The 17,396-nt window shown below is 37.8% G+C and overlaps 2 protein-coding genes across 2 annotated transcripts; both read right to left on the reverse strand.

Moving 5' to 3' along the window:
• Positions 1 to 487: 487 nt before the first annotated feature.
• Positions 488 to 11,388, reverse strand: LOC311276509 (putative transmembrane protein ZNF593OS). The gene is made up of 3 exons (XM_084386205.1): positions 11,288 to 11,388; positions 3,488 to 3,609; positions 488 to 1,118 (listed from the first exon to the last, which is right to left on the reverse strand). The coding sequence occupies exons 2-3, from the start codon at positions 3,536 to 3,538 to the stop codon at positions 972 to 974; spliced, it is 198 nt and encodes a 65-aa protein (XP_084242331.1). The 5' UTR covers positions 3,539 to 3,609; positions 11,288 to 11,388; the 3' UTR covers positions 488 to 971.
• Positions 11,389 to 14,064: 2,676 nt separating this feature from the next.
• hmgn2 (high mobility group nucleosomal binding domain 2) lies at positions 14,065 to 17,314 on the reverse strand. The gene is made up of 6 exons (XM_084384989.1): positions 17,011 to 17,314; positions 15,862 to 15,897; positions 15,511 to 15,540; positions 15,374 to 15,427; positions 14,963 to 15,025; positions 14,065 to 14,751 (listed from the first exon to the last, which is right to left on the reverse strand). The coding sequence occupies exons 1-6, from the start codon at positions 17,023 to 17,025 to the stop codon at positions 14,716 to 14,718; spliced, it is 234 nt and encodes a 77-aa protein (XP_084241115.1). The 5' UTR covers positions 17,026 to 17,314; the 3' UTR covers positions 14,065 to 14,715.
• Positions 17,315 to 17,396: the final 82 nt, after the last annotated feature.

A 17,396-nucleotide genomic window follows, 5' to 3' on the forward strand; every position in this document is an offset into this window, starting at 1 on the left:
AAACCCTTCATATGGTTTCGTTGTGGAACTCGACTCAGCAGGAATGACATTGTCAACAGCGGACAATTTCTGAGAACTTATTTTATAAGTTTCTTCTAAACCTTCTTGAGTCATGACTTGCTTCCCATTACTTGATCGTGTTCAAATTATTCACAGCTTTATTTGATCATTGTGTCTTAAAAATATAACATACAGTACATTCGTCATCATCATAAATCACATTATCATAAAAAGTATTAGAAACAACATATGGATTGGTTTCACAAAAAACTGCTTTAAGCTCATGCAATTGCACATAGAAAGTCGGCTTTAACAATCTAAAGATTGAAGCCATTTGCCAGAACAAACAAGATGATATGAAGATATTGTTTGTTATTATGAAAGAAAGATAAGTAACTTTAACATAAGGTCCTCGAACAGTCTCTGTAGTACTGCAATAAATTTCCTAAAGTGTCTAAAACAAGTGTAGTACCTCCCACTATAAATCCTCAAGTCTCTGACGTTCTTCAATAGCATCTTTTCGGGGGAAATCTTAAATAAATCCAGCATTTCAACCTTGTGCAGTGGCCCTGCTTTCAATAGTTGCTTGGTACATCTCAAATGCAGAGGTCCTTCCCTTTTAAAGACATTATGGCTCAGAGTTGAGCTCCATATTTAGACATGCGCTGATGGAGCTCGAGTTTTTTCCCAGTAAACCCACAGCAGAATTGATTGACTCTCTGATATGCATGTACCACGGCAGCTATCGAAACTCAGGCCACAACATTCAACCCCTTCCAGACCCCATTGAGAGCGAAACTAAAGCAAGAGAACCCCTAAGCAGAAGCACCATGGTGTGCGATCCCTGGAAATCCAACGGTTATAGAAAGGTGTAGTGTGACAGAGTCTGAACATCTTCAAGATCCAACTGCATCTTCCGTTTGGCTTCGTCTTCTCCGGATGCCGTCACTCCGAAGGACAGGAGCACATCTTCACGGGGCGGGCTCATGGTGAACCTTCTCGGTCATCTGTTTGGCGCTGTAGTAGGACATGCCAAGGCCCATGATGGCCAGCATCATGGCGATCTGGTTGACGGAGCGGTCGTGAGCCGGGGCCTGAACCTCTCCTGCTACCTGCCTCTGCGAAAAGAATGGGAAAAAGGATCGTTAACAAGGCCATCATCTTCTAAATGCTTTAAAATTTTGTACAATCATCAGACTTCCTCATAAAGACCACAATGTCCTGCTCATTTGTGTGGGATATATGGAATCATTAAATATTTATTGCCAATAAAGTAACAGCAGGACAGGAACATCATTCTGCATGTTTGCAATCAAAAGCATATGACGACTAAAAAGGACTCAATTACAACTTGAATGAAAGCTACACTATTTAACTTTTTTTAGTGTGTAATGTTGCTGTTTGAACATGAAAAAGCTCTGCAAAGTCCCTCCAGCGGGAGTTATTCTCGGCGGTTATGGTAAGGGACGGGATATTTCCCAAACACGCTCGAAGCACTCGACCAATCAAACACGTCACAATATTCCTCATTTAAATAATTAATATGCAGAATAATGGGGCGGGGTCTGGTTGATTTAGTTAGTAGTGTGTTAAAACTGGCGGTTTCGTCCAAAAACACGCTCAAAGCGCTCGACCAATCACAACACACTGCTCCAGCCGACCAATCAGAGCACAGTGTGCTTTTCAGAAGGAGGGGCTTCATAGAGACAGAAACTAAACAGAGCGTTACTGACAGACTGGGAAGAGAGGAGCTGCAACAATGGAGAATATGGGGAAAATAATGCGTTTTTGAACATTCAAGCATGAAAACCTCTTCTAGCAGAGCCCAAAAACAACATCGAGACTTTAAAAAAGGGCATAATAGGTCGTCTATAATGAGAGCGAGCAAAAAGTATCCACATTCATCCATGCAGAGATGCAAAGCACAACCAAAACACCGTTATTCCACAAGACTCATGCGGTTACAAAGGGTAGCTTTAATTAAATATTATTTTACAACCAGATATGAAGGATTATGACAGTATTTGTTGTGATAAGTGGAGTCTATAAAAGCTCATTGAATGACGCCACACTCGGGTTTAACCACCGCAAACCTCAAGGTGACGACATTAAGACGGTTTAACAAGTCTCTGCAATCTCCATTAAAGCAAGTAGGTTTAGAGGGGTCTAAGAAAAGTAAGATGATAATCTTTTTAAGATTAAAAAGATTAAGCATTTAATCATTAGGGCAGGGCTTGACAATAAGGTTGCCTTAGATTTGCAGATTTTTATGCATTGCAAACTTAATGATTCAGAGTTTTGTGATGTATGGAAAATTGTTGTCGAATTAAAAACTAAGGACAGGTTATTAAACTGACTAACAAGAGGATTTGTTCAAACTGCAAGAATTTTTAAATGTTCATGGGTTTTAATGTCAGTATTTTAAGTAATAAGCTTGACATTTCGAAGTAGTTCTAGTAGTGTTTGATTGGCTCGATGGTGTTTTTAGCCCCCAATGGCTCCTTCCAGGCAGCTAACCCTAACCTCAACCTTAAACCTACCCATCCCCTCGCTGCCTGGAAGGCGCCGTTGGGGGCTAAAAACACCAAACACCATTTGATTAGCTCGTCTGAATCTACATGCACAATACATAAAACAATATATGTAGATACTTGTTGGAAAAAGCAGCTCAATACTGTAAAAATCTGAACTATTGTGACACTATGGAAAAAGTAGGTGTTTGTTATACCCCAATATTAGTCCAATAATTAAATTTGCTATTCAAGATGGAGGATTGATAATGTTTTGAATGTTAAAACTTTAAAATGAATGTCTGTCAAAACAAATCAATCAAGATAGTTGCTTGTTTACTACCATTCCCCCCTGCGGCTTTCACGCTATTTTTATATTCCAAGTCGTGAGAATTACATCAAGCTCATGAGAGATGAATTTAAACTGGTATTTCCCATGTGTACATAGCCTTCATTCAGCCCTTCACGGTCATTGTTCATATAATTAGTTCAGTCGCTTTTAGCCATGAGGAATGCAGTGTAAAAGCCAGACCGGCACCAGTCTGATCTTTCCAATGGACATTATCACGCCCCAAACTAACCAACATTACTTGCTCCTCGCAAAAAGCCATTATGTAAGTGTCACACATGCATGCGTTTTAAAGGGGTCATATCATACTTTATCATTTTATTTATTCTCTGATGCACTTTTTTTTTTTTTGGTGAACACCGAATACATTTAAATGTGAGCAATCATATTAATGATGGGTCTCAGATGTCAGATCAAGAGATTGAAGCAGCTTAGTTTAAAATAATTTTTTTTTTTTTTCACTAGAAAGAAATGGAGTTCTGAAAGCTCCAGTATGTTTTCACAGTACAATTAACAATAGATTTGAGGAAATCTGGTTCCTCATGAGATGACCCATTTATACATGCAATCCAAAAAGGTTCACTTTTCACAGATTTAACCAAGTTAAAAGATTTGAACAAATACCAACCTGCAGAAGACGGAAGTATCCAGGAGTCAGTCTGCCGAGTCTGATGATCATCACTGCTGTTTTTGTGCGCCACACGACTGAAACGAACTTCCCGAAGGGTTGTGCAATGCCGAGGTGTGAACCTGTAGACCGGACAGGACGAGTCAATTAAAAAAAACAACGAGAATGCAATCAATTGTGAACATTTAAATAATTAGTGCGCCAAAAAGGACCACTTATTCAGCCATTCTGACTGAAAATCATTAGAAAAAAAGAATGCTATTAAAACCTTGAAATGGTCCTTGGAAAGTTCAAAATTAGGGTTAAAAGAAACACCAAAAATAAAAAAAAGAATACAAATAAAAAGTTTGTTTTGCCATAAACCGAATATGGCTGATGCAAGAGCAAGGGAACACTTCACGCCGTAGGCAACAATCCCGAACAAATGCAGAGAATCACGTCTGGGTGACAGTAATCTGTTGTCTGAAAATACATACTGTGCTGGTTTGAACCAGACCTACTCTGACTCAAATAAGAAACAGAAGAAAAACTCGTCCAAAGCCTGCAAGGCACCATTACTCAGAACAGATCACAAAACAACGATTCGAACTCAGAGTTTAGAACAGCTTCACGTTTTAGACTAACGACTGCAAATTTGGTACTCAAAATATGATATACAAGTGGGTAAGAGGAACTAGAACTACATTAACCACTTGTAAAGTGGCAAGAAGTGAGAAGGCAATGGTAGATACATGTCTGGGATGCATCTACCAACCTTGCTGCAAATGCACGCTTGTTCAGGGAAAGGAAAATGACTCCGTCGTTGTTGCTCCAAGGCAAACTCCAAAAACAGCTGGAATGGAAAAAACAATGAGACCTTCAAAGGTTAGCCAATAAACCTCATTTCTAGCAGCTGAAGTTGGACTTTAAATGCAGAGACCTCTGCCAGTCAGACTGCAAACAGCATGAGCGGCCAGCAAATGAAGAAGCTGCTCCAAGAGGAAGTTTTCTCAGGAGCTCCGCCCTTTTATTCAACCTGATCTCTTGCCGTCAGATTGGCGGATTGTGTGTTGCCCTCTCTCTCTCTTCTCTCTTCACCATGCACAGCTGTCAGAATGCATCATGGGCTTTCTGGCTTGCACATGTACACACCCACTTTGCCTTTGCAAGAATGACTTTAATAGCCATGTGAACAGAAAGAACACACTTTGCATTTATGAAATCGTGACAAATACTCAACGTGTTGTCAAGATCATCCTCCATTATCCTGCCTCTAAGTGAGGACGGAGTGACCGCATTCACACAACATTATGCTTCTACGCCACAGACCACATGTGGCAAAGTGTTTTCGTTATGCAAGTCTATTCCACTTCACTGGTCTGAATTACAGAATGCATCACTGCAGATTTTACAAAGAGTGATGTAACAAAAGATCATCTCAATGACCTGATTCGGTAGAGGGCTTTATTACATCCGTTATTTTGAAATAATCTAACATTTAAGGCCAAGAAAACCGCTTTAAGGAAAGATAAAATAGACAATGTGATTGTACAGTCATATGAACCCTAGTTTCTCTCAATTAAAAATAAGCTTAAAAAAAAAAAAAAAAAACACCACTTGATTTCAGCAGAAGAGGAAATTCCACAGCCTGTGCATGTGGGCCTTCAAATATTGACAATGGAGGACCTTGCAGTTACAAAGACTGGGAAGCACTACTCCGGTTGTTATTGTCTTTTGGAGCATTGTGTGGTAAAGGGAACAGATTTCTTCTCTTCAGTGAGAAAAATAGTTTCCAGTGTAAATTTCTATCATGATGGGATTTAATTAAGCTCCTTAAAAAGACTGTGAGACAATGAAAGCCTAATTTATTCACGCATGAGTTATTTATAAAGACAAAGAACCTGACAGATATCAGACTGTAGACCATTTAAACATCAATTGACCACGCACTTCACTTTAGACCAGTGGTTTTCAAACTGTGGGTCGCGACCCACTTGTGGGTCACGCAGTGAGAGAAGGTGGGTCGCGCAAAGGCACTTAGCTGCAGCTAAATTTGTTACGATGAGTGGAACAAAACCAGTCCGATTAATGACCAAACGACTTTTATGTGAGTTTTAGCGCCCGCCAAAGTGAATTTTTGTCCCGCCAAAGTCTTATTTGATCGGTGAGTAGCCTAGATGAACTGCTGCGCGTGTGACAGAGTCACACAGTGCATGTTTAACTGAAAGAACGAGCAGAGAGAGAGAGGTCGCGCGCGCTCTCTCTCTCGGAGCCAGGCGAAAAAGTAAACAAGACTTCACCATCTCCAAACTAGGCGCTGTCTTCCTCTCTCTCCCTCGCACATATTAATCAAAATAAATTGACACGGTGGTAAAAAGTCGGAAATGTTTTCTGTGTTGACACAAATCTTGGATGTCCATGTCCTAACTGCTGGGATAATCACACAACGCGCACACGTCCAATTCGCGAACTAATGACTCCTTTGAACGATTCATTTTAATGAATGGTTAAAACAACTGATCTTTCCAACAGTGAACTCAGGAGACGTCTGAATCGGTGTATAACTAATCAGTAACACTTTACAATAAGGCTCTATTTATTACATAAATTACATAAAAGTACAGTTTGCTTACTCAAGCTTTAAAATATTATTATTTTTTTTATTTTTTTTGAAAAGCATATGACCACATTTTTCCACACAGTGCTATTAAGAATCGATAAGAGAATCGTTAAAGAATCGGATCGATAAGCAGAATCGTCAGTGGCATTTTTATTATTGATAAAATCTTATCATTTCCCATCCCTATGTGAAGACGGTAAAATTATAATCAAACATTAAAGAACATACATGTTTTTTTTTTTTTTTAAGAGTTAACAGTTAAAAATATTTTGCTAACATGAAGTCTTGTCACTGTCAGTCTTTTTACATCAGTGAAAAACTAGGGTATGCAGATTAAGACCATCAGCATGCATTGATTAATCCCATGGCATGTAGCAAAAAAAAAAAAAAAAGGTGCGACCAAATCATGCTGGTGCGACCAACTGAGAAAGTTGGTAGCACCAGTGCAAGTGGGTCTTGAGATTGATTATACTTGTCTAGGTGGGTCCTAGAATGAAAAAGTTTGGGAACCCCTGCTTTAGACTATCCTTTTCAACTTCCAGAGTGAGGCCCTGTTTACACCTGATATTAAGATGCACTTTGATCGATCGGAACACAAGTAGACGAGAGACACATTCCCGTTTACACCTGGTGTTTTAACCCGTCTCTTTTGTCCACTTTTAACCACTTCTGTCCTGATTTCTTCTAGAGGAGAGGCTATGGGTGGGTAAATGTATGTTTTTTTCAGATCTTTCAATCTAACGCACAAAGTAAGCTCACACAATTTGCATATGAACGCGCCCGGAGACGACGGAAAAACATACGGAGAGCAGGAGCTTTCGTTTCTGCTCTGACAGTCGCAAGACCAGCCGAACGCTGTGAGTGTGTGTTAGAAATCAGGAACGGCGAGAGAACGTTGTGCTTGGTACGTCTTTCATCTTCAAAACAAACTTGAATCTTCAGCCGACAAAGTTTAAATCCCGTCTGGCTAGAGCGCTTCCCATAATGTTTACGCATTAGGTCAGTATTTGGAGGGAAGACGGTCTTTTGTGGATGTTTGAACACATTCGATCACATGAGCATTTACACTACGAAAGCAATTCGGTCCAATGGGTTTTCAACTACCATTAGAAGTGGTCGAAAGCGGAGAAGCTCAAAACATTTTACACCCAGTTTACACCTGTATTTAGCGTAGTTTACTTCGACCAAAACAAATCTTAATAAACAGGGCATTAGAGACACCCTTCAACATTTTGGTTGTATTGCAAGTCATTTTAAATCTAATTCATGCACATTTAAAATGATGTGAATCCCTGAGGCTGGTCTTGTTGACACTTGCCATAAAAATCCAACCATACCAACAATACAATATTAAAACCTATTAACCATGGTAGTAGTCATTTTTTACAACAAGATCTTTGAACTTTTGATCAGTTATTGTTTAGTTACTAAAAGTACAAGGGCAAATCTCATAAAACCTGTCAAGAACATTTCGTCCCCAAAACCAAAGAGAAATGAGAACTTAAGCTATATTTGTAGATATTAATTTGTGACATTGTCAAGAATTGTGTGCATTATGAGAGTATTAAAGAGTTACTTCATCCAAACATTTTTAATTCTGTCAAGTTATTCCAAACTTGTATGAATTTCTTTCCTCTGCTGAACACAAAAGATAATATCGGTAACTAAACCGTTGTGGGGCCCCACTGACTTCCACAGTATGGAAAAAAGAAAGAAGATAATACTACAGTCAATGGGGCCCCGCAACGGTTTAGTTACTGATATCATCTTTTGTGTTCAGCAGAAGAAAGAAATTCATACAGGTTTGGAATAACTTGAGGGAGAGTAAATGACAGAATTTGAATTTTTGGGTGAACTATCCCTTTAAGAGAACAATTTATTATGTATATAACCATAAAGCTAAAACTTTTGGGTAGTAATCAGTATTTAGTGGAAATGTTTCTTAATTTGAAAAAAATATGCAAAAAGAGTCTTTCATGAACCCTAAAACAGGACTCATTATCCTTGTGCAACCCTTTTTATTATTTTGGTTAGGAGAGTTTAGGGTTTGAATGAGAAATCCTCAAGCTTTGTTGTGCATCAAGCAATCGTAGCGCAACCCCTCCTTTCACTCTTTAACAAACCCTCCTCCCCCTCCTCATCCCACCATCCCCGCAAGCCCCGCCCCCATGTGTAACTCGCCCTCACGTCTGAAACGAGTCTGGGGGCTTCCCTCCATTCTCATACACTGAGAACAAAGCAGACGTTCACAGCATCCCTCGCTTTGCATTCGCTTGAGTGTCCGTGATGCTGCTCAGCATTACATCATTGCCCAATCGGAGTGATTCCCAGCCGTAAGGAGCATTCCCATTCCTACTAAAGCTTAAGCGCCGCCCTCATCCTAACCTCTCATGTTAGTGGCATGTGCAGTTTCGATGGTTTGAGCACATGGCTCTGTAGCAAGAGCTCTCGGCAGTGACATGAAAACATTAAGCATCATCTAGGTTTATGATCATCGTTCAAACAGGGAGCAAAACATCAATCATCCACTGCGCAAGAGTTAACATGACCAGTTAATAACTGCATGAGCGCACAAACATATAGATGCACAAAACTTAAGAACATCTACAATATGCCTGATATGAACACACAAGATCATGTGAAGCACATCCTCATTTTAGTTTATGTAACATCACAAATTACTTCACATTTATCACACAAAATTGACTTTTTTGCACTTCACCAACATGCAGCAATGCAATTATGAAACCAGAAAGTCCATACTGGACCCAAGTTGTCAAGAGAGATGCATTTGATTTGAGACGTTTAAAGGGGTGGTATAATGTCCTTTTCACAAGATGTAAAATAAGTCTCTGATGTCCCCAGAGTGTGTGTGTGAAGTTTTAGCTCAAAATACCCCACAGATGTTAAAATTGTCACTTTTTGAGGGTGAGCAAAAACGCACCGTTTTGTGTCTGTTCCTTTAAATGCAAATGAGCTGCTGCTCCCGGCACAGAGGGCGGAGCTTCAACAGCTTGCATGCACTATAAATTTCAAAACATTTAGCCTTTTGTGTCCAAACCGGATTCAGACAATGATGGAGAGACTCAAGAAGAAGTGACATGTAGAAGCAACAGGACATTTCTGAATGGTTAGTTGATGAATTTGTGTAGCTTATGTGTAGTTATCTTTAAGTCATTGATTAGCATGATTCTGTCTTGATAATCTATAAATCGTGTTCAGGGGGTGGGGTTTATGTAAATTTTAGGGTTGGTGATGTCACTAACCCGGGAGGAATGTGGTGTAGTCTCTACCAGCCGTTTGTTGTAGTCCTTAAAAAGCAATTTCTTTAAAAGCAAATATCTCCCTTTGCTTTGAACATTGAGCGTTGTAACTTTGCAGATGTTGTTTATGCTCAAACAGCAACATTACACTAGCCTGGAAATCCAGACCTAAATCTAAAAGATTAATGGTCTAGCATCGACTAATGAAAATCGGCCAGCTCGAGGGGCGGCACCAAGCATGCATTTGAAAATCTCACTGCACGCAATTAGATAACACTATGACCAATCACAACAAGTTATCGCTTAGCTACCAGCGGAGCTAACTGGTAGATTAGACTCTTGCCGTATCCGGTCGGCAAAAAAAGCAAAAACGCCCTTCTTACAAAGGAACGATTCGAGCGCCGTCTTCTGTTCCTCTTTTAGAGAGAAAGTCAAAATCTTTCATTGTAGCGGCCAAAGCCGTTTCATACAACTGGTGTTCATCCATAGCCATCTTGCAATGTTTACTAATGACTTCCCCGTCACAGCGCTGTCGTCATCTCGCCTCTGGCCCGCCTATATTAGATAACCCGATGCGATTGGTGCAGCTTGGAAACAAGGGCATATTTAATGAGCATCATTACTCAACGCCAGAGTAACTCGCTGAGCAAATTCAACTTGTGCTCTCGCAAGAACTCTGGATTACCAGGGTAACATTACACACTAACTAAAGTTAAAAAAGTGAAATCATAGTCAACCACCCTTTAAATACCAGGTGTAAAGGTCAAGCAGTTTTAGCGGAGCATTTGTGATTGGATCACTTGAAACAGATAGCAACTGTAAACAGCTGTGAGCGGCATCTGAATATTCAGCCCCCAGAGACATGAATATCAATAGTCTAAACCAAACGGCTACCATTCACACTTCTACATTAATGACAGGAAAATACAATTACATTCACAGGAGACATTTGATCCCCAAGCTGACACTCAATCAGCTGAAATGACCCTCATCGGAGGACAAAAAGTCCCTTCCACAGGTTTGGGTGAATTTAAAGTAATAATTGTTGTAGGAGTAAATTCCAAATGAAATCACAATGACGACACTGATCTGAAACATATTTTAACATCTGCTTATCTGGTCTATAAAGAAAGATCAAATCAAAAATGCCAAGCTAGTTTTAGGTCAAGTGGAACATGCCATCAAAACTTAATTTCCAACAATGTTGTTGAACCACTTTACAATAGTAAACTAGCATGAAATATTACAGAAATAACCTGGATTTTACAGTCATTCAAATCTGCATTCAATACAATGTCTTCAAATTAATACAGTCTCCCTTATCATTATGAACAACCAAAATTGCCAGTTGTGGTTAAGACATCTTATTAAATGCAAAACCTGGGACCAAACAATATTGTATTCAGTAGATCCATAATGAGCAGCATATGAGGTTTACAACACGGTAGTTTTGATAATCTTTCCATATACAGTAATTAAGAAACTTGCTCATATGAAACTATAAATTACAAAAAAAAAAAAAAAAAAAGGACGTATGGGTGATTGGGACTTTTTTTTCCTATTGAGATAACTTGGAAAAAGCGTCCCAATCAACCGCACATTGTCAATGCTTTTTCAAAAAAAAAAAAAAAACTGCAAGGTTTTAACAAACAAACAAACAAACAAACAAACAAAGAAAATGAACCGAAACACCCATAAATTCACTTATTCCATTTAGGGAAGAATGTTTGCATTTGGTGCAGGAATATACTGTTATTTACCACAGGAATATACTGTTATTTACCACCAGTATCAGAATTTGCCAATTGCCAATCAGAAAAGTAATTTTACAAAGGGGGTAACGTTATAAATCCCACCTTGCGTTGACACATTTTTGCGCTTTTTGCGCAAACATGACTGTCATGAAACTCACTGATCTTGTGTTTATTTTTTGCTTACCTGATGATATGGACCGCCGTGAGTTGAGAGTGGCAGAACACTGAAGCAAGGAACACGATGTTCCTCCACATTATATATGAAGCCCGGTCCGCCTATAGGTTCAGTGGGAGGTGTGGCTGAACACAACATATAGACGTGCAGCCCCTCAGTGCTGATTAATGATTGTGTTCAGAAGAACACAACTTGCACGTTTTCCTCGTTGTCACCAGAGTCGTGTGTTTGAGTTTCAGACGGGGTTGGAACATCGGTGACATCTTCTTATTGATTTCTTACCAATAATAAACAGCTACGTGTTGGACTAGAGTTGTTTGGTCAACAAACCGAGATTTACTCATCGTGTTATCATCGTCTCACTTGGCATTCACATGGGTTTAGCTTTCATTTATTTGTTCTGTCTGTTGTTATTAACGAATCCGCTCAGCAAACAACGAGAAAAGATCTTGCTTCAGTGTTAATGGAGTAAAATTCTGTCTCTTCACATATCTAATATATAATTTAGAGCATAAACGATCGAATTGCCATTTATCAACTCATGTAGCACTAGAAATCCGTCCAAAATGTTGACTATCCATTGCATGGTCATATCCGCTTTGTAACAAATTAGCAGGTCAACCATGATCATAGAGAGACCAACAAATTATCAAGTTAACCAGTACATGATCATCTAAAGACCAGCAAATTAGCAGGTCAACCAGTTACATGAGCATCTAGAAAGCTGCGACTATGTTCAACACAATTCAAGATAAACTTTTTTTTTTCATTCATAAACGATCACAAAATATTTTGCCTTTTACAAGGACAATGTAGTAGAATCGGTGTGATATTTAGTACTACAAGATCTTTGTGCTCTCCAGTCTCAACAAGAAATACAAGTCTTTATATGGTTTTAAATTTGGTCAACATGTCTTCTGGGAGTGTGTAAGGCCGCATGTGTTGAGCAAGAGGCGTTTTCCAGGGAACACATTCCAACTCCCACAGAAAATATTCCCACAAAAGAAAGTAAAACTGATTTTACACCAATCGTGTCACAAAATCATGTATTACTGAGATTGAAATGTTTATTTGACGCTCTCCTGCTGAGGAAATCGAGCGATATAAACAGAGCCCCCTGCTGGACAGTGAACGAATTACCGTTTGAATCATTTTCTCTCGTTTATTAAACGGCAGCGACATCTAGCGAGCAACAAATGTAACTTCAGCACCCTTCATGTTCCTGGATCATCATATTTTGTTGATCCTAGAACGACATTCCTACAAGAACACAGTCCGATCCCTAACAATAAGTTATCCCCAAAATCAGACCGAAATGAGAGGTGAATAACACCGACGGAGAAGCACCTAATCCTGGGGTTAAGCCTAAACTTGACAGAACTGTCAAATAAACTCAGATTTGAATGACAAGTTTACAGTTTCTGTTCCCCATTTCCATACTGTAATAATTACAGTAGGTACTAACCCTGAACCAACCCCTAAACCCTTGTAGTTAATATCACAGTACTTTATTAGGTAAGTACACTGTAAGTGCTACTGTAAAATAAAGTGCAACCCAAATCTGATTGGTTGATTGGAATCTGAAATCATATTCACTCTGCATGCACTATTTGTTAGATTATTCGGATAAGAAATATGCATTCTCGGTTACCTATTCTGGAAGTTGCCCTTTAACTGCACTCGATTGCCATTTGCCTGTTAGAAAGCAGAATTCTCCCAAACACAATGCAATTTGCTATAGTGAGATGATCATTTGATAATAATGCAAAGGATTTAATACTACTTAATTGTTTATTTATCTGTTTATATACAGTGGTGGACAAAATTATTATGTTTTAAAATAAGTCTCTTCTGCTCACCAAGGCTTCATTAATTTGATCCAAAATAACGCAAAAAACAGTAATATTGTGAAATATTTTTATAATTTAAAATCACTTCTATTTGAATATATTTTAAAATGGAATTTATTTCTGTGATCAAAGCTGAATTTTCAGCATCATTACTCCAGTCTTCAGTGTCACATGATCCTTCAGAAATTATATATATTTTTTTATTATCAATGTTGAAAACAGTTGTGTACAATTTATTTTCAGGATTATTTGATGAATAGAAAGTTCAAAAGCTTTTGTAACATTATCACTACCGTTCAAAAGTTTGGGGTCAGTATGGGGTTTTTTTTGGAAAGAAATTAATAATTTTATTCAGCAAGGATAAATTAAATTGATCAAAAGTGTTTTTTTATGTTGCAAAAACTTTCTATTTCAGATAAATGCTGTTCTTTCAAACTTTCTATTCATCAAAGAATTCTGAAAAAAATTGCTTTCAACATTGATAATAATCATAAATGTTTCCTGAGCAGTAAATATATATTGTTAGCCTCATAGCATAATTGGCTAAGTAATTTTTTTTTTTTTAAATGACTTAGGCAATTATGCTATGAGGCTAACGATATTAGAATGATTTCTGAAGGATCATGTGACACTGAAGACTGGAGTAATGATGCTGAAAATTCAGCTTTGATATATATATCTATATATATATATAATATATTCAAATAGAAAAGTTATTTTGTAAAAATATTTCACAATATTAGGTTTTGCTGTACTTTAGATCAAATAAATGAAGCCTTGGTGAGCAGAAGATACTTTTTAAAACATTAAAAAAGATCTTATTGTTATAATAATTTTGGCAAACCACTGTATATATATTTACTTTTTATGAGGTCATCAATTGTATTTATATTTAGCCCACCATCACATGCAAAAGATGACAAAGATGATATACAATTTCTGGACAGTTTTTTAATTTTTTTATTCAAAACCATTTAAAACAAAGCATTTTAAGAGTCACTGAATATCCTTCCACTGTTTCAGAACATAACTTAATAAAAAAAAAAAAAAAAAAAAGACAAGTTCAGAACACACAGATCTAAAGAAATTGAAGGTTCACATTGTAAATTTATTTAACATTGTTGCCTTAATCATTTTTTTTTTTTCTCGTGACAATTTCATTGTAATTTCCCTAAAAAAAAAAAGAAAAAAACACAGTATTTCTACATTTAAATGCTAACAACATGGTGAAAACCCTCTTAAGCTGCCTTTTGAGAATGTTTGGTGTTTAAAATCCAAAGATAAACCAAGAAAGAAAGAGATAGAAGAAAGCAATAAACAAACTTTAGGACAATATTCTTGCGTTTCGCCATTGGATTTAGCAAGGGCAAACCGTTCTGGCAAGATATAGACGCTTGATTAAAAAAAAATGGGATACAAATGGATATGAATGAAATATAGTAACTCCTGTCAAATCAATCAATACATCAAAAGCAAGTCAACAAGTCAACTATAAATGTTATTCTTAATATAAAACTTGGTAAAAAATAGTTATTTCAAACTGTACAGTCACCAAGTACATAGAAGGATTAGACACTCATTAGCTTCTCATTTGGCATCACCAGCAGTGTCAACCTTCTGTGCCTAGAGGAAAAAATGATCAAAACGTTAAAAACAAGTCAGTTAAACAGGGATTTGGCGGAGTAATTATCTTATATGCTCCAGTAATTAGTTGGTGTGTTATCTATGCTACTGAACGAAAAGCAGAAGCACTCGAGGGTCTCGTTTATTTAGCTCTCTTTATACAAGTGTCATCTTAGAGTAAAGATTTAAGCAAAGAAGTTTTCAGACGGACCTGGTCTGCCTTGGCGTCTCCGTTCTCAGCAGGGTTGCTGCCCTTCTTCCCCTTGGCTGGCTTCTGTGTGAGCAATGACACAAAAATATGATTGCAGAAATAATAACACACACCGAACCGCTGGATTAGGACGCATTCACACCCGGCGGTTTGAGGGTTAACAAGTAGGCAAGGCATTTTGTCATCAATGGAACAAAAATCAATTACTAAATGGTCATACACACACACACACATATATATATATACACACATACATACAGTAGTCAACATTTCAAGTGGATCAAAAAAGTTCATCAAAGTTGTCCTAAGACAAGAACGGGTATTGGAAGGTTTTGATCCACTTCAAATGTTGACTACTGTATATATATATATATATATATATATATATACACACACACATTACATCCTTACCTTAGGGGCGGCGGCTTTTTTGGGCTTTGGTTCTGCTTTAGGAGGAGCTGGTTTCTGTAAATCAATTCAGAAATTAATTAGACAGAGAAATTAGACAAAGATCTAATTATTGAATAGATCCTAAAGATGATACTTACAGCAGACAACCTCGCGGAGCGTCTTGTTGGCTGCAAAAAAAATTATACAAAATCAATCATGAAAGTAAATATTAAAGAGTGGGGGAGCCAATATAAAATGCTAATTATTATATTCACTGAAAAAAAACGGAAAAAAACCCCATCATATTAATCGCCCATTATAGTAAATTCATCTGATGGTTGATGTAACTAATACAGGCATAAACTAAAAATAAGGGCGTTATTCTTCCAGCAAAAGTAGGACAAATTTATGCAAAAAACTTTCTTATGTCATTTTAATGCAATAATTTATTAAAAATAATTGTAAAAAATATATACAAATATTAAATATATATATTTAAATGGACAAACCTCCTCCTTGCCTTTGGCGGCCTTCTCACCATCAATCTGTAAAATAACAAAACACAAAAACGTTATAGATATCAAAAAAATATATATATATTGTACATACCTATTCGTCGAAATACACAATAGACCGCTCTATGTGACAGTTACACGGCGTTACGTCACAGGCGACGAGCCGCAGTTATTTTCCATAACGGATGACTTTATTTCTGCTCTGTCTTCCCGCGCATATTCAAATTCAAATCCGGGCTGTCAGTGCGCGCGGGCAAGACGGCTTCCTTTTGTTTGGCCGCATCACTACGCGCCTTTTAAACGATTGAGGGGCGATTCTCAGCGTATAGTTCCTTTGTTTTCGGCACGAAAACACTGTAACTCGCACAAAAGCACATTGAATACTGAAGTAAAATGCAAAAAATTACATTTACAGTCAAAACGCGTATAACTAGCAAGGCACCGTCTTCTAAAGACACAGGTGCTGTAAAGATGGCAGCTTGACGTTTCGGGTAGGCGTTGTGCACATCAACAATGACAGGAGCAGAGCTTAAATGACACGAAAGAACAGTACAACACATTATTATGTTTAATAAAATTGACTTGAGAACCGAAAATACACGTGCGCAATCTGATATCAACGCAAAATATTAAACGAGAGCTATTTTTCCTGTAAAATTCCAACACAAACACTTATCTGCAGTGTGAAAATGCTAATATGTTAGTTAATGTGAAGGCTTATGTTCAGTAATACTAGTAATAGTTGCCAGTGGGAGTTCGAGCAGCATCTTAAAGACATGCAAGTTCCCTCCATTTATATTACCAAGTGATCAGGCGGATGTTACAGGATTTGTTTTGCTCGGATAATTATAGGAAATAATAATGCACATATACAGGCTACAGTATTTGTCGTTTTTAAAATGCCCGTCTGGTTTATTTTAAGTTAAACGTCGAGTTTCTTTGGGTCATGTTTTGATCACTGCGCGGCAAGACTGACAGTCTGACAGTGAATATGTAAAATCGACTGTCCGCCATTATAAAACAACTACACGATCACAGCCCATAACAGCAACAGAAAAATGTAAAAATATAGGAACATATGTACAAAATAACAAAATTCGTGATTTTTTTTTAGAAATAAAAAATATTGCAGTGCATCCTTACCTTTCTTTTGGGCATCTTGACTGCAGAAAAACCCCGAAAAAATGTCAAAAATCGGAATATTTGTCAAAATAATGTGCTCGTGAGCAACGGAACCGTACACGCCTCACAGCGTCTCGCGTAAAATACAATAACGGCTGTATATGTTTTATTAAGTTTTTATATTGAAATTTAAGATAGAAACCGGTTTAAACCAGATTTAGCATATTCCGTTCAGCGATTGGCTGCTAGAACTATCACGTATCGTTGGGCGTCGCTTATCTCTTAAAGCAACAATGACAGAATTCCCCGCTCAGGTTTCAGACTCGGAGCTCAGACTGATGATGATGCTCGTCTTGGTAAGAACGGCGCCTCTGCTGGACAGAGTGGGAATTACACCGGAAATTTAA

The sequence above is a fragment of the Rutilus rutilus genome (genome assembly GCF_951802725.1).
Source record: "Rutilus rutilus genome assembly, chromosome: 17".
In the NCBI taxonomy this organism is placed as follows: domain Eukaryota; kingdom Metazoa; phylum Chordata; class Actinopteri; order Cypriniformes; family Leuciscidae; genus Rutilus; species Rutilus rutilus.